The sequence below is a fragment of the Xyrauchen texanus genome, chromosome 44 (assembly GCF_025860055.1).
Source record: "Xyrauchen texanus isolate HMW12.3.18 chromosome 44, RBS_HiC_50CHRs, whole genome shotgun sequence".
Taxonomy (NCBI): Eukaryota; Metazoa; Chordata; class Actinopteri; order Cypriniformes; family Catostomidae; genus Xyrauchen; species Xyrauchen texanus.
This window is the reverse complement of record NC_068319.1, coordinates 1,944,612-1,966,745: the sequence shown is the minus strand read 5'-3', so window position 1 is coordinate 1,966,745 and position 22,134 is coordinate 1,944,612. Positions and strand designations below refer to the sequence as shown.

Genomic DNA, 22,134 nt, shown 5'->3' with positions numbered 1-22,134 from the left:
ATGATTATGTCCTGTGCAAGCTAGCGGAGATCCTAAAGATGTGTAGAGTAAAGGCAAACAAATGCCATCATGCTACTCAGAGGCAGTACATTGATTTTAAGAATGAAGGCACCGCACAAGGTACTGCATGGAGGGAAGCCTGATCAATCCTGGTACCTAGAAGTGATTGTAATCGGCCGGCAGCTGATATTTCCTTCTCAGGTCGCCATTACCTCCTTGAGGCCAGATGTAGTATTATCGTCAGCAGTGGCGGACTTAAGCATCTGGGGGCCCGTTTCAAGAGCTAATGTGGGGCCCTACCCCCATAAAGAAATCATAGGAGATAAAAAAGCAAAGATTTAAGTTTGTATTCATCAATATGGTATATTTTCTGATCACAGCTTAAATGCATTATGTGCAATTTCAGCATCAGCAGCTTAGCGTAGAAATAGTCCAAACAATTTAACAATTTTATTCCCTTAATAAAAACTGAAACAATGCTGTTATTTTTGCTTTGGAATTAGGAGAAGCCTCGCCCTTTGCAACTACAATTCAGCACTGAATAGCACTATGTGTTATGTGTCAGCGGACATAAAAACACCTTAAACAATTTCCTCATATTAAATTAACAACAACAGCAATAACATATTTTGTTTGGGAATTAAAAGTGTCTGAATCTTCTGGTGGTTTACAATGAATTGCGCTTCGTGCTCTTTCAGCACCATGGACAGCTCACTACACTACAAATTCAGTGAAATAAGTCATTTATTTTGTTAATACTTGTGGCAGCGGGGGCGTGGTCAAGTGGCCGTCCGGTGGAGAAAACGGTAAAGGTGCGTACACACTGCCAGAGACTTTGTCGCTGCAGGTCGCCAGTGGCTGGCGGTGAAGTCGCTAGTGGGCGTTCCCACTACTGGTTGCCTAGTAATGTTTATAAATGACATTCAGGGATGTCATTCCATTGCTGTTGACAGCGAATCGCTTTTCTTGCCGCTAAAAACAAACATTTTGGAGGGAAAAGACTAAATATAAATGGAATCAGTACATACAATGCTTCATATCAAAGAAGAATGAGAAACAAGGCGTGCTGTTTGCCATAGCGGCGGTTTATCTGCGGCGAAAATGCAAATGCCGGTCTGTCTGGGTCCATAAAATCCCTGCGATCTCAGATACACCTTTCCACGCAGTATTTTTCTTAAAAATGTCCTTGTACGTGGGAAGAGACATATCATAGAGCACTGGGAAATTTCTAACAGCAAGAATTTAGACTTTCAACCATCTGTCCGTTACTGCAGGAGCTGAGAGAGAGAGAGAGAGAGAGAGAGAGAGAGAAGGATCACGTGAGCTCTCCCGTCTTCTCTCCTATTGGCTGTCGCTTCTGTAAGGCACCTTAAGGGCGCTTGCACCTGAGCTAAATTATGTCTAACACCTGTCTCTAATTTCAGTGAGCACAAGGAAGGAACCAACAGACCAAAAATTTACATACTTGTAATTATGAGATTAATATCGTTTGTTTTTCATTGATTTTGAATGTTTGTTTTGAATGACTTAGATTTTTCCATATATATTATTTGTAATATTTCTTTAATTCACACATTTTAAATGTATTTTTTAATGTTATTAAAGTATTCCATGTAAATTGCAGTGAAAGTGTACTTGTTTGGACAGAAAACCATCAGATTTAATTCACTGTAACAGCTGAACTAAAGTGGACAATGGAGCCCTCTTGTGGCCAAATCACGCAATTGCATTAAAAAAAAAAAAAAAAAAAAAAAAGCTTCGCTAAGGTGAAAAAGAGAAATATGTAAGTACAATTGCATATTTACTCTATAAACTCACAGTTAAGTGAGTGAGCGTGCATTTATTCCAATAGTCTACAATATTACAAATTAAAACTCTCACAAATATAATATTATTTATTGATAGAAATAACAGTAGGTGGTTGTGTTCAATAAGACATACAAAATGCATCAAACATAGGTTCTTGTTACCCCTTTTCCAAAATATAACTAGAAAGTTATGGAATTTGCCTCTCACTTCTAGAATACAACATTCTACAGATAAAGCTCGTTAAAAACTCTAGTTTTGAGCCTTCGCGCTCTCCGTAGAACCACAGTGGTACGAGCACAGCATCTCGGGGGCGAGCTTTTATGGAACACGCGCTTCCCTCGTCTTTTGAATGGGGGCGGGGCTAGGGGGAATCAGACGGTGGACGAGAGCGAGTTTCGCTTTCAGTGCGATGTCAAGATCCCGAGGTTATCGAACTGAAAAAGGATCAGAGACTAAAAAAATGGAAGAAGTTGAAGAGGAGGATGAGATGGAGGTAGGATGGACACAGGTAGATGGAAAAACTTGAAAGAAAGTAACTAAAAAAGGAAAGGAGGATAGATCGGAAAGTAGTTTGATAACAAGTGATGAAGAAGGGGATGAGAGGGATAAAAATAAGAATGAGTATATGGTAATATTGAAGTATAAGGGAGATGGAGTATAAGGAGTAAATCTAATGGCGTTGACATTTGAATTAAAGAAACAAGTGGGTGAGATTACATTTGCAAAAGTATTACAAGATGGTGCTTTGTTGATAACATGCAGGAACGAAGAGCAAAAAAATAGAGCAGTACAACTTCAAATGGTGGGCAAACAGATGGTAATGAATAATAAGATTGTAGGACAGAAGTCGTGGGTCTATGGAGGGATAAATGGAGTTCCATTAGGAGTTACTAAAGAGGAATTAAAACAGAATGTAGATGGAGGAAATGTTTGTTGGTGGTTTTTCTTTTTAGGTTTAAGTTGATCGCTGTTCTTGTGTATTTTTGTTCTATTTCCTCTCTGGCCGTCCATGTATGTGCGCGTGTGTGCACCAGCGCTAGTATCTTTAATGGTTGTTGTAAACAGGACTGGCTCGCGGGCGTTTGATGTTTTTTGTTTGTTTGTTTGTTAGTTCGTCTATACCTTCCCAGCCTCGTGTTGCCAGCCAACCTCCATTCTCTCGATACTTCAAAACACGTGAAATGTTCATTTGTTGGGGTTTATGTTTGCTGTGTTTTCTGGTAAACCTGTGTTATATATTTGAAGCTGGGGTTTTTGGGGGGTTTATGGAGTGTTGGTTGGCTATTAATATTTGAGTGGGAATTAATTTTTGTTATATGTTTATTTGTTCATTACATTTGTTTATTAGTATCTTGGGTTTATTTATTTGTATTAATAAATTACTATTTTTGTGATACCTGAGTGTCAAGATATTTTCACCTTGGCATAAGGAAGAATCCTTGAGTTACAATTGTACTTTGTATTATATTAGAGCAGCATTATTCTTTTTGTGCTATAATCATAAAAATTAAAACATCTTATTGATACATGTAGCTATGAGACCAGAGCTTTCCTGGATTCGAAAGACATTTTTTTAAATGTGTGTGTGTGTGTGTGTGTGTGTGTGTGTGTGTTTTATTATACATAAATGTTTTGTGAGTACATTTATGCTTTTTTACCTTTTTATAATTATACAAATACATTTAAAAAATGTGATTATTAAACCGCGGGTGTCTTTCAGAAGATACTAAATTATGCCCAAAGGGTTCAGAAACTACAACCACTTTAATTAGGCCATGCTCCAAAAATGGGGCACAATTTAACATTTGAAATGTTCTCTCAAACAGATGAGGTTTTTAAGGTTCTCTATGAAATATTAAATGAACAAAACTGACCTCCCTAAACCGAACTGATAGTGTCATAAGAGCAAATGTGAGATCAAAAACGAGCTGAAGCAATCGCGTCATTTTTTGGCACTTTTATGACACTTATAGTTATTTCTGAGAGAACTTCAATGATGCCTAGTGAATCTTTTAGTTTAGATTGTGGTGGACATCTTGATCTGGATGAAAGAACTCAGTTTAGTGAAGAGCTCCTCGTCCTCCCAGCCAACAATTCAACACAACGTCACAATTCATCAAGACTAATCGACAATAGCCGCATTCTGGTCCGCTAGGAACTTGCTCTTTTAGCCGGCTTTCCTGCATGTACAACTTCTGTAAATGATCCAGGATGCATTGAAACATCTGGACTTCAGTGATCCCAAAAGAGTTTGTGTAACTCTCCTCATGTCCACCGACTGCCAGTTGCATACTTGCATATAAAACTCTGAATCTGCATCCTCCAAACCACTTAAACTTTAAATGAGTCGACCTACTCTAATTATTACTGACTCGTGTGTGTTTTTGGTGCACCATTTACAAACACACATCACTGACAATACAGTAACTGTTGAATCAAAATGTTACACCTTGATAATGATCTGTTTAGTTTCTCTACAAGACATTTTCACATTCAAACATTACTATGAATTATTGCACATATTGTCTGTATTTGAGGCTGATAGGAACTGTTTGTGTTGATGTGATTAAAAAGAGGAACTTGTTTTACTTCTAAGTTTGCAGCGGTCTGTTTTTCCTTCCGCAGAAAAAAGTCCACAAAAGATATTTCTAGAAATAACTGATTATTTTTCTTGTTCTTTTAAATTCTCACATTAAAACACATTTCCATGACAATTAAGTTTTCTTTAGTTTGTGTTTAGTAGCTGAACCTTTGGGTCACCTTAAATAGTCTGATTCAAGAAACGACTCTTTTAGCACAATGAAACTTTCTATTGGTTAAATATGATTTACACTAACAATAATGAATACTCTCTTTATTACTTAAAAGGTTTAAAGGTCATAAAACAATTTTAAAAATAACATTTATAACACATATTCTATACATCACTCACTTCTGATAACTGCATAGCAACATTAAAAAGAGAAAATAGAAAATATTTAACAGCAAAATTATAAAATGACTGAAATAAATGTGATAAAAAGCAAAACAGTAAAAGCTGTATTTATGTTGAACATTTGCATTATACATGAGAGCAGTTTTGGGGGAGTTTAATATCTCCATTTGTTTTAAGACTTCACAATAGAGACCATGTGAGGGAATATATCACTAATAAACTTCTGATAAATATTATACAAAAAGTGTTTTTTCATATTAATGATCAAATTCATATATTCACTAAAATGAAAAGAAGAAGAGTGGACCAGACACACTTCCTAATATTGAAACACACTAGAATAAGCTTCTTATTTATTCATTTGTCGACTTGTACTTGTATGATTCATTACTTAATTTCTTAACATCTGATACACTTATAAAAGCAAATAATAGGGCAAAGAAGAAAAACGGATTCATCAGAAAAGACAATAAAGAAATGAGTTATAATCAAACTATAATGATTGTATTTGTTGTGTCTCGGTGGATTGTGATATTTGTATCTCCTCCTCAGAGAAAGCTCTTTCAAAAACATGTTTTAATTTTAATGAAAGTTTAAACTTCTCCTTAATATCCTGCCCTATGAAAAAATACAGAACTGGATTCAGACAGCTGTTGAAATACGCCAAAGAGACGACCAATGGGGCAAATCTATTGGCCAACATGAAACTTTCATTCCCACCAAATATCCTGATCAAATCCACAGTGTGATACGGCAGCAAACACAGAAAAAATGCCACAATAACAGCCGACATGATGCGAAACGCTCGTCCAGAGTGAAAACGACTCCTGCCTAACTTTCGTGCAATGAATCCATAACATGTGACGATGCATATGAGAGGAATCAAAAAACCAAACACAAAGCTGATGATAGTCAACATTCTATATGTTTCAAAGTCATCATAATCAAACACTAAGCAGTATGTGTTGTTATCATATTCAGTGGTTCTTCTTAATATCATAAAGGGCACATTAACAACCATAGACAGGATCCAGGCCGCTACACAGGACAGTCGCGCAAGCAACAGACTGCGATGATTTTTAGCCCAAACTGGAGTGATCACCTGTGTACACCGATCCAGACTAATCAAACTCAAGATGAAGACACTCGCAAACATGCTGACATACATAACAAATGGAAGAATCTTGCACATGACAGATCCAAATGGCCAGTGATAAACAAAGTACCTTCTTATATAGACCAGTGCAGAAAGGCAGCACAGGAGGTCTGCAATCGCTAGATTAAGGAACCATATCGTATTAACGGTCCTCTTCATCTTCATTCCAGCGATGTACAGAACAAAGACATTTCCTGGAACTCCGAGGAGAAACGTCAGATAGAAGAAGATCTGAGAAATCACTTCTATAACATTTTTCACTTGTGGATTGAAAGAATTATTTTCACTTTCATTGTATGTAGATGTCAGGTTCATTTTGATTGAGCTGATGTTACCCAAAGTGTCCCGTATATCCTGTTAATATGAATCATATTTAAAGTTATTTAAATATTTAATCATATTTATTATCATATTTAAAAAAATGTTTTATTGCTGACACCACAGCAAACATACAACATCAATGCATTTGTATATGTTTTAACTTTGATTGCAAATGTGCAACCAAATAAATGTAACTTTCAAGTTAAACAAAACGTTAAACAAAATCACAAAATTATCTGTTACAGTAACCATATACATTAACCACTTTAATGCACATTTAAACAAAATATGCGGTCATTTACATGTAAATATTGCATTTTCCATGCATACCTTGATTTAATTTTTTACAGGTTTTTTTTAACTGAGACACAAATTAAGATATCAAATAAGAGGGTATCAAATATAGTCATTTACTTTATTTACTTACTATGTCGGCTGCTCAAGTGATGATCTTGCAAATGTCGAATGACAGTAAAAACTGGTTCCCTTTTCTGAAGATGCAACACATCTGTGTCACAGGATGACTTCAGCTCTTTTCTGAGAAGTCAATGTTATTTACAGTCTGAATAACCAGGAGCACAACCATACATTCACTTAATCCTGTTACAGTAACTTGTACTTTCGTGCGATGAATCTTTAACATGTCGTGATGCATATGAGGTATCAAAAAAACAAACACAACCCTGATGATAGTTAACATTCCATGTCACTACGAAAAGACAGGCAGAACATTTTGTTATATTCTGTTTTCATTTCTCTTAATATCATAAAGGGCACGCTAAGAGCAATAGCCAGGACCCAGGCTGCTACATAGGACAGTTGTGCATGCAACAGCCTGCAATGATTTTTAAACCAAACTGTTGTGATCACCTGGGTAAATCGATCCAAACTAATAAAGCTCAAATTGAAGACACTGGCAAACCTATTCAAAAGCATAACCAATGGAAGAATCATGCACATGAAAGATCCAAATGGCCAGTGATTTTCAGAATAGCGAATCCTTGTAGAGCTCTTAGCGCAGCGATATGATATATAAATGATATATAAAACAAGCCCAGATGGGACATGTAAGGTGCATTTTAATCACCAAAGAAGCAAGTCAAGTCTTAACTAATCACCAAAATGCAGAATTAGATGTTTTTGTCTGAAAGCACTTTTCATGGTGAGTTCAAAGCGCCGTTTGATGCTGGTATCATGAACGCAGCTTCACGATTGCTGTAACAAAGTGGAAAGCCACAGTCAGCCGGCAGATTAATATTGTGGAGGATGAGAGTTTAAGAGATTTCATGCGCATTGCAACGAATGGGCAACCTATGGGGAAACTAAATCTTCCACCTTCCACTTAGACTTTGGGAACATTTAATATTACTTGAATTGGTGATATTTTAGTGCATTTCTATCTTTATACCGTGGAAGGCTTCGTTTGGAAAATGTTAATAAAGCATTATACTGTTACATTTTGACAAGAAAATAAGTATATCTAGTGGCAACTTTCAGAACTTTAAAAATCTGCGATTAACTACGGAAATAATATTGATTAAAATCGACTCGCAGCACTAATGATTACCAAAACAGAAAAACACTGAGTTATTAACCCTTAAGGGCCAGTGAAAATTGCAATCAGCAAAAACAGCAAACTAATTAAATAGCAATGTGTCATATGTTGTTTTACTCAAAGACAAACATTTAGTGAGTAATAGCTACAGTAAGTATATATCTTTGATAATTAAGTTGGTGTTGCTTATATGTCATGTTTTAGCTTATAACTTCACAAAAAATAAACAGAAAATAAAATATCCCATATCACTTTAGAGGCGGCAATTATCTTTCAAACAAGCCCACTATAACTTTTGATTGCTTTGTCGTATCAACACAATATAATTATATCATGATTTATTATCATTAAAAAATGTGAAACAGCTTTTTTACAATATCAAACACTTGACCCTCCTTGTTTATTTGTATATTTTTTGTCGATTTAAAATCCTTTAATTTTGAGTGTGACACTGAAACAGGAAATAATAAAAACACCTTCAGAGTTTAAAGGGTTAAACTACAATTTAAGATTAAGATTAAGATTCAACTTTATTGTCATTGTGCAGAGTACCGGTACAGAGCCAATGAAATGCAGTTGTTTTCGCATATCCCAACTAAGCTGGGGTCAGAGCGCAGGATCAGCCATGAAACAGCGCCCCTGGAGCAGATAGGGTTAAGGGCTTTGCTCAAGGGCCCAACAGTGGTATCTTGACAGTTCTTGGGCTTGAACCCTTTCGATCAGTAACCCAGAGACTTAACCGCTGAGCCACCACTGGCCCTATTATTCATTTGTGTCCCCTCCTCAGAGAAAGCTCTTTCAAAAACACATCTTGGAGAACGCTTAACCGTCTCCTTAAAATCTTGCCCCATGAAAACATACAGAACCGGGTTCAGACAGTTGTTAAAATGCACCAAAATTAATGGCCAATGTTTCCACTCTCAAGGCCACCAAGATACTTAATATACAATAACAAATAAATATATACTTCATAAACAAATCCACTGTGAGGTACAGCAACCAACAAAGAAAAAAGGCCACATAAACAGCCAACATGATGCATAACGTTCGTCCACAGAGAAAATGACTCCTGTCTAACTTTCTATCCACTTCTGGAGACACATCTTCTTTAGCATACTCTGGGAAGTAATCTTATAGAAGTAATCAACTCTAATTATAGAATTCCTTCTGTTGTGATAGAAGCAATCATCTCTAAGTGTTCATCTTGCTTTGAGCTGAAATCTTCTTATTTCCTGATAATATCACATATTGTCAATGTCATAATCATACATAAAGCGTCCAGACAAGATCATCTGTTCCAATGCTGACAGCACCTTCAGAATATCATATTAAAATTATTGGCCAGTTTGCTTTATGGTGATACCAACATGATACCAAATAAATGCTAGTTTTAGTGGAAAGTAAAAAAAGAAGAAGATGATGACGACTCTTCTGGTGAACTGTTTGTATTTTTCTCAGTTAAAGGTTTCATCAACATTTCCCAACTTGAGCTGAGTTGTGCAATGTCATGCACAGGAGAGAAACACACCCAGTTCACTATATATACTCCATCAAATGTATGTGCACATAATATATGAGTGGATATACTGTAGATGGTTAAAATAAATACATTTAGAAAAGAAAAGACCAATCACAATTCAGTATTCAATAACCTCTGTTGGTTACATCTTGAACATTCTAACAATGAAAGACAAACAGAGATTTTTCAAACTGTAATCTTAAATTTCATTAGTAGTATAGGGGTACAACAGGGCTAAAGGCTCATTGGGGTAAAAGCAGGGCCATTTGAGGGGGACGGTTCCCCTCCAATAATCAGATATGGCCAGATTGTACCCCCAATTATTGTTACCCTTGTTGCTGTTCTGCTGCAGTCCATTATGCACTGCTGTTGAATTGTCATGGTGTTGTTGCAAGTATAACATAATGGTTTAAAAAAGTAAAATTTTTACTACGCTCAGTAGTCTAACGCCGCACGTCAGTGTCATTTAAGATGTCAATTAAAGAATGAAGGCGGGACTCGTGTTTCAGTCGCTAAGTGGGAACCTCGTGGATTATTCCAGCGCCGTGCATCAGCAACCAGTTCAGAAAAAGTCTTTGTGTCATGTATGATGTCACTAACTAAACATGCAATATTTGCCCACTGTTTTAAGATTGAAATGTTGTACTGACTGACAGTCATTTCCAAGGGTGCAAACTATTCACCATTTTGGGAAATTAGAAATATGTCACGTACAGCCAGTGCTTGAAGTTTCGTGGTACCGCAGTTTTCTTGCCACTTCTCAGAGACTTCCGGTAGAATGTGGACTCAATGATTCGATGAGACCTGCCAATCACTTTTTATCTGACCTTCCAAATGATTTTGATAAAATCGCAGTAAACATCCGAACACTCTGCGCAAAACTCAGCAGTGAGTTTAACAACACTCAACACGTGCAACGACAGCATCCGTGGTCCAGTTCCGGAGGAGCGCACGTGTTTAAGCTCGTCTGGATATAGTTCAGTTACACTCTTCTCCAAAACATGAACCAGCAACTTTTGGCTGAGCACATGTTATCGAGTCTTATTCAATTAAATGTATTTAGGCAAATTGTTTGGCCGCTGGGTGCAGTTAAAATTAAAGACTTAAAAAAAAAATCTCAAAGCTGTTACAGAAGTGATGTCATCGCATATACATAACCTTTTTTCACAAAAGATGAATTAACAAAAGGAGATTTTAATTTATTCTCATTTCTTTTCTGTAGTGCTCATAAAAAAATTATGTGAGGTGCAGGGCTGGAGTGGTAATCTGGCATACCGGGAATTTTCCCAGTGGGCCGGCGCTTTTTTTGGGATAATCGGGGCAGACTTGCCATTGGGCAAACTGAGCGGGCCGGTGTGTCAGCCATGAAATGGGCAGAATGGGCCACGATAAGCTAAAATGAGCCACAGTGTTATGCAGAACGGACCACAAAAAAGGGCACCACGATATGCAGAAAAGGACAGCGAACACCCCCCGCCAGCTCAACAACTTTTGGGCCAGTTGCTAGGTAAAATCCCGGCCCGATTTCTCTTTCCAGTCCAGCCCTGGTGAAGTGTCACCGAACATGCCAATGCAGACTGTATGTCCTGACAGTGTTTGTTTCTATACACAGATGTGTGTCAGCGTTCACAAACCTGAACATCATCAAAATAGTTTGTTCACCGTTTCTTGATTATTTATTATCTGCACAAGGATCTAGCTTCTGTGTGCAATTATAGAATTCCTTCTGTTGTGATAGAAGCAATCATCTCTAAGTGTTCATCTTGCTTTGAGCTGAAATCTTCTTATTTCCTGATAATATCACATATTATCAATGTCATAATCATACATAAAGCATCCAGACAAGATCATCTGTTCCAATGCTGACAGCACCTTCAGAATATCATATTAAAATTATTGGCCAGTTTGCTTTATGGTGATACCAACATGATACCAAATAAATGCTAGTTTTAGTGGAAAGTAAAAAAGAAGAAGAAGAAGATGATGACGACTCTTCTGGTGAACTGTTTGTATTTTTCTCAGTTAAAGGTTTCATCAACATTTCCCAACTTGAGCTGAGTTGTGCAATGTCACAGGAGAGAAACACACCCAGTTCACTATATATACTCCATCAAATGTATGTGCACATAATATATGAGTGGATATACTGTAGATGGTTAAAATAAATACATTTAGAAAAGAAAAGACCAATCACAATTCAGTATTCAATAACCTCTGTTGGTTACATCTTGAACATTCTAACAATGAAAGACAAACGGAGATTTTTCAAACTGTAATCTTAAATTTCATTAGTAGTATAGGGGTACAACAGGGCTAAAGGCTCATTGGGGTAAAAGCAGGGCCATTTGAGGGGGACGGTTCCCCTCCAATAATCAGATATGGCCAGATTGTACCCCCAATTATTGTTGCCCTTGTTGCTGTTCTGCTGCAGTCCATTATGCACTGCTGTTGAATTATCATGGTGTTGTTGCAAGTATAACATAATGGTTTAAAAAAGTAAAATTTTTACTACGCTCAGTAGTCTAACGCCGCACGTCAGTGTCATTTAAGATGTCAATTAAATCGATGAAGGCGGGACTCGAGTTTCAGTCGCTAAGTGGGAACCTCGTGGATTATTCCAGCGCCGCGCATCAGCAAGCAGTTCAGAAAAAGAGTCTTTGTGTCATGTTTGATGTCACTAACTAAACATGCAATATTTGCCCACTGTTTTAAGATTGAAATGTTGTACTGACTGACAGTCATTTCCAAGGGTGCAAACTATTCACCATTTTGGGAAATTAGAAATATGTCACGTACAGCCAGTGCTTGAAGTTTCGTGGTACCGCAGTTTTCTTGCCACTTCTCAGAGACTTCCGGTAGAATGTGGACTCAATGATTCGATGAGACCTGCCAATCACTTTTTATCTGACCTTCCAAATGATTTTGATAAAATCGCAGTAAACATCCGAACACTCTGCGCAAAACTCAGCAGTGAGTTTAACAACACTCAACACGTGCAACGACAGCATCCGTGGTCCAGTTCCGGAGGAGCGCACGTGTTTAAGCTCGTCTGGATATAGTTCAGTTACACTCTTCTCCAAAACATGAACCAGCAACTTTTGGCTGAGCACATGTTATCGAGTCTTATTCAATTAAATGTATTTAGGCAAATTGTAGTGCCGCTGGGTGCAGTTAAAATTAAAGACTTAAAAAAAAAATCTCAAAGCTGTTACAGAAGTGATGTCATCGCATATGCATAACCTTTTTTCACAAAAGATGAATTAACAAAAGGAGATTTTAATTTATTCTCATTTCTTTTCTGTAGTGCTCATAAAAAAATTATGTGAAGTGCAGGGCTGGACTGGTAATCTGGCATACCGGGAATTTTCCCAGTGGGCCGGCGCTTTTTTTGGGATAATCGGGGCAGACTTGCCATTGGGCAAACTGAGCGGGCTGGTGTGTCAGCCATGAAATGGGCAGAATGGGCCACGATAAGCTAAAATGAGCCACAGTGTTATGCAGAACGGACCACAAAAAAGGGCACCACGATATGCAGAAAAGGACAGCGAACACCCCCCGCCAGCTCAACAACTTTTGGGCCAGTTGCTAGGTAAAATCCCGGCCCGATTTCTCTTTCCAGTCCAGCCCTGGTGAAGTGTCACTGAACATGCCAATGCAGACTGTATGTCCTGACAGTGTTTGTTTCTATACACAGATGTGTGTCAGCGTTCACAAACCTGAACATCATCAAAATAGTTTGTTCACCGTTTCTTGATTATTTATTATCTGCACAAGGATCTAGCTTCTGTGTGCAAATTCAAAGACATTTTCGACTCTTATGTGGACTGATATTATCAAAGATCCAGACTTTTAGGTCCAATTATTCTTCCTCCAGAGTTTAAATTCCCCCCAACGCTAATGCTAAGGAAACGCTCTGTGAACTGTATGGGGCTATGAGTGAACTGCAGAACGCTCACCCTGAAGGACTGTTTATTGTCGCCGGAGATTTCAACCATGCGAATCTCAAGACAGTGCTCCCTAAATTCCATCAGTATGTGGACTTTGCAATGAGAGGGGCGAACACGCTTGATCTTGTTTACACAAACATGCATACCGTGCGGAGCCCAGCCCCCGGCTACTCAGACCACATCTCTGTTATGCTAATTCCAGCATATAGACTGCTCGTCAGATGCACAAAACCGCTCCAGAAGCACGCGAAAACCTGGCCAGCAGGAGCCATCTCTGCTCTTCAAGACTGTTTTGAGTGTACTGACTGGCAAATGTTCAGGGGGGCATTGATGATGTCACCTTCTCCAAGACCATCACCACATGCGCCAACCAGAAGCAGTGGATAACTGCGGAGGTGTGTGAGCTGTTGAGGACCCAAGAGTCCGCCTTCAGAGCAGACGACAAGACTACTCTAAGAACAGCGAGGGCCAAACTGTCCCGGGCCATCAGAGAGGCAAAGCGCCCACACACCCAGAGAATCCACAGTCACTTCCAGGACAGTGGTGACACGTGGCGCATGTGGCAGGGCATCCAGGCCATCACCAACTACAGGACAACATCAGTTGCCTGTGACAAAGATGCCTCCCTTCCAGATGCGCTGAACGACTTCTACACTAGGTTTGAAGCACCACCCCTCCTCCCAGGGCTGATGACAGGAAAACTCTACATAGAGTCAACCCATGGAAGGTTGCTGGACCATACAACATTCCTGGCAGAGTGCTCAGAGGATGTGCAGACCAGCTGGCAGATGTTCTTACTGACATCTTCAACATCTTTGAGCAGCACCATCGTTCCAATGTGCTTCAAGGCCACCACCATCGTCCCCATGCCAAAGAAGTCTTCAGTGTCCTGCCTCAATGACTACTGTCCCGTCGCACTTGAGAGGCTCGTCATGAGGCACATTAAGACCCAGCTGCCCCCCTCACTAGACCCACTGCAGTTCACGTATCGTCCAAACCATTGAACAGATGACGCCATCGCCACCACCCTCCATCTGACCATCACCCACCTAGATTAAAAGGACTCATACGTTCAAATGCTGTTCATAGACTTCAGCTCAGCATTCAACACAATCATTCCTCAGCACCTGATTGGAAAGCTGAACCTGCTGGGCCTGGACACCTCCCTCTGCAACTGGATCCTGTACTTCCTGACTGGGAGACCTCAGTCAGTCCGGATCAGGAACGGCATCTCCACCACCACCACACTGAGTACTGGGGCCCCCAGGGCTGTGTGCTCAGTCCACTGCTGTTCACTCTGCTGACTCACGACTGTGCAGCAATGCACAGCTCGAATCACATCATCAAGTTTGCCGATGACACGACTGTGGTTGGTCTTATCAGCAAGAACAACGAGTCAGTGTACAGAGAGGAGGCGCAGTGGCTAACGGACTGGTGTATAGCTAACAACCTGTCTCTGAATTTGGACAAAACAATAGAGATGGTTGTTGACTTTAGGAGAGCACAGAGTGACCACTCTCAGCTGAACATCGACGGCTCCTCTGTGGAGATCGTGAAGAGCACCAAATTCCTTGGTGTTCACATGGCGGAGAACCTCACCTGGTCCCTCAACACCAGCTCTATTACCAAGAAGCAGCTTCTCTACTTTCTTCGAAGGCTGAGGAAAGCACATCTCCCACCCCCCCATCCTCACTAGATTCTATAGAGGGACTATTGAGAGCATCCTGAGCAGCTGCATCACTGCCTGGTTTGGGACTTGCACCGTTTCGGACCGCAAAGCCCTGCAGAGTATAGTGAGGACAGCTGAGAAGATCATCAGGGTCTCTCTTCCCTCCATCAAAGACATTTACAAAAAACACTGCATCCGCAAAGCAACCAGCATTGTGGACGACCCCACACACCCCTCATAACTCAGAGACTGGACAGACACACACACACGTGCCCTGAGTTGCACTTTAATTATTGTCACTTTATACCTGGCTGCTACCTCAATAACTGCTATGTCCATAGGACACGATCTCATAGTATGTTATGTTTACATTTGGCATTTTTAGAAACTGTCATCTTTTTGCACTACTGTGTACTGTCTCTCACTGTGCCCATTGTCCTGTGCATTTTTAGTAATTTATTGGACTCCCGTACTTTTTTGCACATGTTTGCACGTGCACTTTATATAGGTATGTTATTTAGTCTGTGTAGTCTCATGTGGTTCTGGGTTTGTGCTATGTTGTTTTATGTAGCACCATGGTCCTGGAGGAATGTTGTCTCGTTTCACTGTGTACGTTACTAACTGTATATGGTTGAACAACAATAAAAAGCACTTGACTTGACTTTTTTTCAGTAGTCTTTCAGTGAATGATTGCAGGGGGAAAAAACATAGACCAAGGAAGGAAATAACACAAAATCTTTTCTGAATGAAATGTTCTCTGTCTTCTGCTCCTGCCGGATGCATTCTGTCTTGATGTGGGTTCAGTGGATCATCAACAACAGCACCAGCATGACATCCCTCTTCCTCCGAAGGAATTTGAACAAATTTCCATGACCGCAATGTTGTGACTGGATTTTTTTCTGAGTTTTGAGGTAAAGTCAGCGTGGTGTTCATAAGCTGTAACAGCAAAGGTGTTACTGCTTTCACAGCCTTGCTGACCTAAGACTTGCTGAGCCACAGGCCATCACCAACCACCTCCATAAAACTTCCCACAGTAAAATAATGCAGCTAAGAACTGCACTGCTGTACTTAAGGTGTAGTTTGTACTTGTGGCCCTCTGTAGGTGTGGTTTCACAACCTGCAGCAATTCAAGGATCTTGGTCCTTGGTGTCCAGAATTTTCTTATGATGTCATCATCAGATAGAGAGTCAAGTGGGGAGAAATATGTCCTTATGTAGGCATTTATATACACTTTCTGCGTCGCCTTCTGTGCTCAAGCTGTAGGATTCTTTGTAAAGCCGCCATTGTTGAGCGTTTGTTACACACATAAATACTGTATTTATTAGGAGAGTCATTCATACACCTGCAACTGATGCAACAGAGGAATGGATAGAAACATCCTGGTGGCTAATAATCATCTAAATTAACTAGCTAAATGTGAGTGTTTCAACAGTGATTTGTGACAGTAATAGAGCACATCTTAATTTGATTATCAAATTATTGTATTAATCTGTTAATTGGTTTTTGGTTTTATAATAGGCTGCTTTCATGCTGTTTTTTTCCATAGTTTTCATGCTGTAGCTTGGGAAAAATTTGAAATTCTCTCTTTAGAATTGTCTGAGGATTTAAATATAGGATGTGTTTTGTGTCATGTTTGGCTTAAATTATCATGGCTGTTATCTTGTGTATTGAGAAACTCTTGAATGTTACTTGACTGTTGTAGTGTATGTGATGGTGTGTCACAACTGCAAAACAATAAAGGCTGTATTTCATTCCAGAAATAGGATTCATAATCACACTTACACTTACAAATTATATCTAGTTATTGCAACTTTATATATTGTCATAACGTTATATTTAATAATGGTGAGATTTTAAGTAAAGTTGTAATTGCATGATAAAAACCTGCAACTTGATTTCTTGCAATTGCGAGTTATAATTATATCTCTCACTTGTGACTTTATATCAGATTATTGCAACTTCTTATCTTGTGTTTGCAAGAAATAAAGTTTGAATTGTGAGATTTAATGTCAGAATTACATTTTATATTTTTTATTGGGTTTCTTAGTATCATGATTTGTTCATGGCCTGTAAAACTAGTAACATGAAGTGACCGACAGTTTGGAGAATTTGGCACCTAAAGCCACAGAAACAGATCAGCAGGTTTGGTTTATGTGCTGTTGCATTGGCAGCTTGTGGCTGTGAATTTCGTGTCAGAGAGACATCAATGTGGTAAAACTGTCATCTTAAATACTGCATGTTTTCTTTGCAGGTTGTGTGAGGACAGGGTTCAGAGGCTTCAATTTCAGAAGCAGCACATGATGGAGAGCATGAGAGAAGAGCAATTAGGAAAAGCTCAAAGGGTGTAAGGGATTTTAAGAGTTTAGAATGAATTATCAGTGGGATGAATGAAAATCATCCTAAAGTACTGAAAACACTTGCATTCTTCCAAAGAAAGCATGGCATTATGCATCAGTGTAATATTCTTTAACCGTAAAGTTTGACATCGCAAACCATCAATTCTTGGACTACAAACTCAGACATGTTTCATAAGTTCAAGACAACAGCTGTGCTGTGATTTCAGCCATTACCGCCGCTCCCTATAAGCATACTACGCAGTCTGTGTAGGGCACCATCTTACCCTAGGAGGGCACCAGAAAGTCCACCGGCTACCCTTACTCGCACGTTATACGTTATTCAAGGACCCTAAAGCAGTTGCGGAACACAGATGATTGCTTCGTGCTCATATCACACATATTGGTACTAGAAAATCACTTGCTTTATATTTGGTTTGTTAAATGAAGCTTAACATTGTCTTTGTGTTTGTTTTTGAGTTGCCACAGTATGCAATAGACTGGCATGTCTTAAGGTCAATATTAGGTCTAAAATGGCAAAAAAGAAACGGCTTTCTCTAGAAACTCGTCAGTCAATCATTGTTTTGAGTAATTTAATTTTTGCTCTGTGAAGGTCCCTCCTCCCAATTTTCCTTCTTGATGTCTAACACACTACGAGAGAGAGTGGCTCGCCAGCCCCTGGGTACGCTAAATGGTCCTCCACCAACTGCACTGCTTCATCCAGCGACACCAGTTGGTCCCACTGGACACACTCCACTGTTCCTTTTGTTGTTTGCCAATGAATTGTTCCTTAGCCAGCATCCACCTCCGGCAGAGATCGCGGAGCTGTTGAATGAAGGCAAATGGTCAGCCTACTTCACTCAGTGTCAGGGTTCGGAACCACCAGCAATGCTCTTTGGAGCTGCGGCTGACCCGCTACAGAATTGTTTCTTCAGCTCAGGGTACCTCAGAAAGTTGTCGACCAGTATTTGTTGGGCTGCAACTTGGACCTCCTCAGTCAATAGCAGTAGGAAGTGGAGACTGCCCATTGCACCTGCGCATCAAAAAACCAGCAGTGAGAGACACACCATCTCCAGCCAGTGCAGCGCTGACCACACCAGCAGTGAGAGACACACCATCTCCAGCCAGTGCAGCGCTGACCACACCAGCAGTGAGAGACCCACCATCTCCAGCCAGTGCAGCGCTGACCACACCAGCAGTGAGAGACACACCATCTCCAGCCAGTGCAACGCTGATCACACCAGCAGTGAGAGACACACCATCTCCAGAAGAAGATATGCCTTACTAGGCAGCTGCTTGTCAACAGCAACTGCATACCACTTTCTGTTCAAACTTTGATTGACACCCCTGAAAAGTTCATTTCAGTTTTTGAACCCAGTGTGTCCTATTACAGCTGGTAGGGAAGTGTAATGATTGTGTGTGACACACAATTAAACACATGGCATTCTCCCTGTGCCAAATTGCGGCATTCATGTGTGCACAAATACGTTGCCAAATGGCACCTATTTCAGACACAATGTGAGCTGTTTCGAAAAGTCTTCAGGAGGTAAGAATCACCACACAAAGCACCACATGCACAGTCTCAGGAGGAGGATTTCCAAGAAGACAGTCCTGTTTATACTCCAAAAGTTCTTTGCAGTGTTGTCTGAAAATTGCTTGCATTTGTCTTATCACAATTCAGAATTAACATTTCATGATTCAGACCTGCTAACACTATTTTTTGCAGGTCATGAAGCCAAAAGATAATGTACATTCTATATACAACCAATCCATATGGGTTGGGTGATGAGCAATATGTGAAAGTATTCAGGTTGCAAAAATAAATATAGAAGTGAAAATGTTCATGGTTCTAAATTCAAGGTTTGCTGTTCAAGGTTTGCCATTCAGAATGTACCGTTCAAGAGTTTAAGAAGCTTTGCTAATGGTTACTTGCATGATGTTCTGATTTTGCATGCTGTGACCGTTGTTACAAGAAAGACTCAAATACTGGTGACTGCTGTGAATTTGCATGGATTCAGAGCTTCAAACTGTTTGTGCCGCACAATGTATCTGCATATTACGAATCATTTTTATTATTGGTGTATTTGTGTTGCAGAAAGATGCAAAAATTGCTCCTGGCACATGGGATGCTACTGAAAAACAAGGTTGGTTATAAAGAAGTCCGCTAAAGTCTCAAAGTCTCAAACCCTTACACTTAAACTCATGCTTCTACTTTTTTTAGGATGTCCCCCAACATATTGGCGTTGTGGACTGTGGAGTCGTCATTCAGAAGCAATTTTTTATTTATGACCTTTATAGAGAGAATTTTCTTGTTTCTTTGTTGTTTTTCAGTATGCTCTACATCTTGTTTTGGGAGCACCCTTTGATTCTTCATTTGTAAGTAATTACAGTTCACGTCATTGACCTTTTATGATGTTGTAGCAGTTGATATTTCAAGATTTCTCTATATTTTTGTCTTCCAAGCGACTTTCCAAACATACGGATATGGTGGACTCTTATTCTTCTGGAGAACTTTGGGGTTTTCTCTGAAAGGTAGATACTGGACATTGCTTCCATCTCACCGTTACATTTGCACCCCCTTCAGACCAATTCTAAATTAACCAAGAAATGTATGTTACTGTAGAGAAACCCTTCAAGAGGCCCTTCCAAGCAGTGAGGTGTGTCTCAAATATAGACACACACACACATATATATATATCTCAGTGTATTTATATATTTGCAAATATTACATTTATAATAAATATTAAGAGGGAGAGGGGGCCTGGGAGTATGCTACATGTGTTTTGTGGATCTGGAGAAGGCGTATGACCGGGTCCCCCGGGAGAGACTGTGGGAGGTGCTGCAGGAGTACGGGGTGGGGGGTCCCTTCTTAGGGCGATCAAATCCCTGTATGTCCAAAGCGAGAGCTGTGTCCGGGTCCTCGGCACGAAGTCGAGTTCATTCCATGTGGGGGTTGGTCTCCGCCAAGGCTGCGCTTTGTCACCAATCCTGTTTGTGATATTCATGGACAGGATATCGAGGCGTAGTCGGGCTGGGGAAGGGGTGCGGTTTGGTGGGCTGGGGATCTCATCGCTGCTTTTTGCAGATGATGTTGTCTTCATGTCATCATCGGTCCGTGACCTTCAGCTCTCACTGGATCGCTTGGCAGTCAAGTGTGAAGCGGCTGGGATGAGGATTAGCACCTCTAAATCTGAGGCCATGGTTCTCAGCAGGAAACCGATGGAGTGCGTACTCCAGGTAGGGAAGGAGGTATTGCCCCAAGTGAAGGAGTTCAAGTACCTCTGGGTCTTGTTCACGAGTGAGGTGACAATGGAGCGGGAGGTTGGCCGGAGAATCGGGGCAGCTGCCCCCGCGACCCGACTTCGGATAAGCGGTTGAAGATGGATGGATGGATTAAAATTATTATTACATTAACATTCTCTAATGAAGGAGCTCCCAGTAATCCGACACATGACAGAAGCTGTGAAACGGCTCCATTCCAACAGACGTCTGCTCAGGGGCCCAGTGGAAGAGCCTCTTTTCCTTACAATGGATGAAGAGGACAAGGAATAGGCCCTCAAAAATCTCCTGGAACAATCAGATGCTTCCAAAGAGCCCTTCACATTACATTTTGTGTTCAGGGATGACATGGAGTTATTTTTGCAGGAATGTTATGATAAAATGGGCCTAAGAGTGATTTTATTAAAGAAATTTAATAAAAAGTTTTATTGTTTCTTTTAAAATGATGTTGCTGTTTATATATATATATTTGTAATGTAGTTATATTTGTAAATATTTTTTTTTTTAGTATTCATATAGAAAAGTGCATGTGCACATGTTCTTGGCATTGGAATAAACGTTTATTTTGAATGTTGTGATTAAAGTATATTTCATATTAATTGCCCATAAGTTTCTTTAAGCATTAATTCTAACATCACGAATAGGAAATAATACTCACATAATACTGATAACATTATTCAATAATATTACACAAGATTAATGTTTTACAATGTTTATTGTACTGTACCTTACTGTAGCATTATAACTTATACATGTACAAACTGAAAATTGGCCTTATTTAAAAGTATGACGTTTCATATGTAATAAAAGAAAATTACGCTTTAAAATTACTCCATTATGAACGTATGCTCCACCCCTCACTTCCGTTCTGGCGCTGCTGCTCTGAAACTGCTGGTGCTGTGGGTCTACAGCTGGACATATCTCGTAATTTCAAGCATCTGCATCACGTGACAAATAGAGCGTAACGTGACTGGATGTTGATGTTTGGATTTAATCCAGAATCGATTGTTTATCCTTGGTATCCCGCATCTGACATTTTTAACACTGAATTTTTGCCATCTGAATCTAAAATAAATCATTCTAATTTTTGATTCTGAATTTGTGACCATTCAAAAATACAAATGAGTTATTAAAATTTTGAAGAGTTGAATTTAGAGGCAATAAAAAATGTCAATGCTGAAAAATTCAGTGCTAGAAATTTGATGGCTTTTAAATGTCAAAATCTGGTGAAACAGATTTGCTTCCATAGAAATGGACTCTTTTCACAGACCTGTTATGACGCGTTTCAGCCTTCTTTATCAACGTAAATGTAGCAAACCTTTAAATATTTCCAGTTTTACAAATATTTAGTGTAAATGTATAACATTGTGTAGCCGGTGAGGTGGTTACCAGTAGAGGGCGCGGCCAGTTAGGCAATGAGAGGGTTTTTAAGCAGGTGCCCGAAAGGAGACGTTGAGATGGGGTCCGATAGCACTCCATTGTTTACTTTTGCATGGACATGATCGGGGTGAGCAGGTAGGCTAAGTGAATATCTATTGTTTTATTTCTGGTTTCACAGCATGTAGCTTTGTTTCACTAAATTAGGGTATTATGCTATAAATGTAGATGAAA

At 39.6% G+C, this 22,134-nt stretch overlaps 2 protein-coding genes across 2 annotated transcripts; one reads left to right on the top strand and one right to left on the bottom strand.

Moving 5' to 3' along the window:
- The first annotated feature begins 2,220 nt into the window (after nt 1–2,220).
- LOC127636438 (uncharacterized) lies at nt 2,221–20,905 on the top strand. The gene is made up of 2 exons (XM_052116915.1): nt 2,221–2,317; nt 17,163–20,905. The coding sequence occupies exon 2, from the start codon at nt 17,884–17,886 to the stop codon at nt 18,580–18,582; it is 699 nt and encodes a 232-aa protein (XP_051972875.1). The 5' UTR covers nt 2,221–2,317; nt 17,163–17,883; the 3' UTR covers nt 18,583–20,905.
- On the bottom strand, nt 5,238–6,215 carry LOC127636320 (C3a anaphylatoxin chemotactic receptor-like). The gene has a single exon (XM_052116781.1). It carries the CDS (start codon nt 6,213–6,215, stop codon nt 5,238–5,240), a length of 978 nt encoding a protein of 325 aa, XP_051972741.1.
- Nucleotides 20,906–22,134: the final 1,229 nt, after the last annotated feature.

Bases quoted from the DNA above. Each gene is read 5' to 3' on its own strand.
- LOC127636320 (XM_052116781.1), bottom strand. From the start codon at position 6,215: ATGAACCTGACATCTACATACAATGAAAGTGAAAATAATTCTTTCAAT.
- LOC127636438 (XM_052116915.1), top strand. From the start codon at position 17,884: ATGTCTAACACACTACGAGAGAGAGTGGCTCGCCAGCCCCTGGGTACG.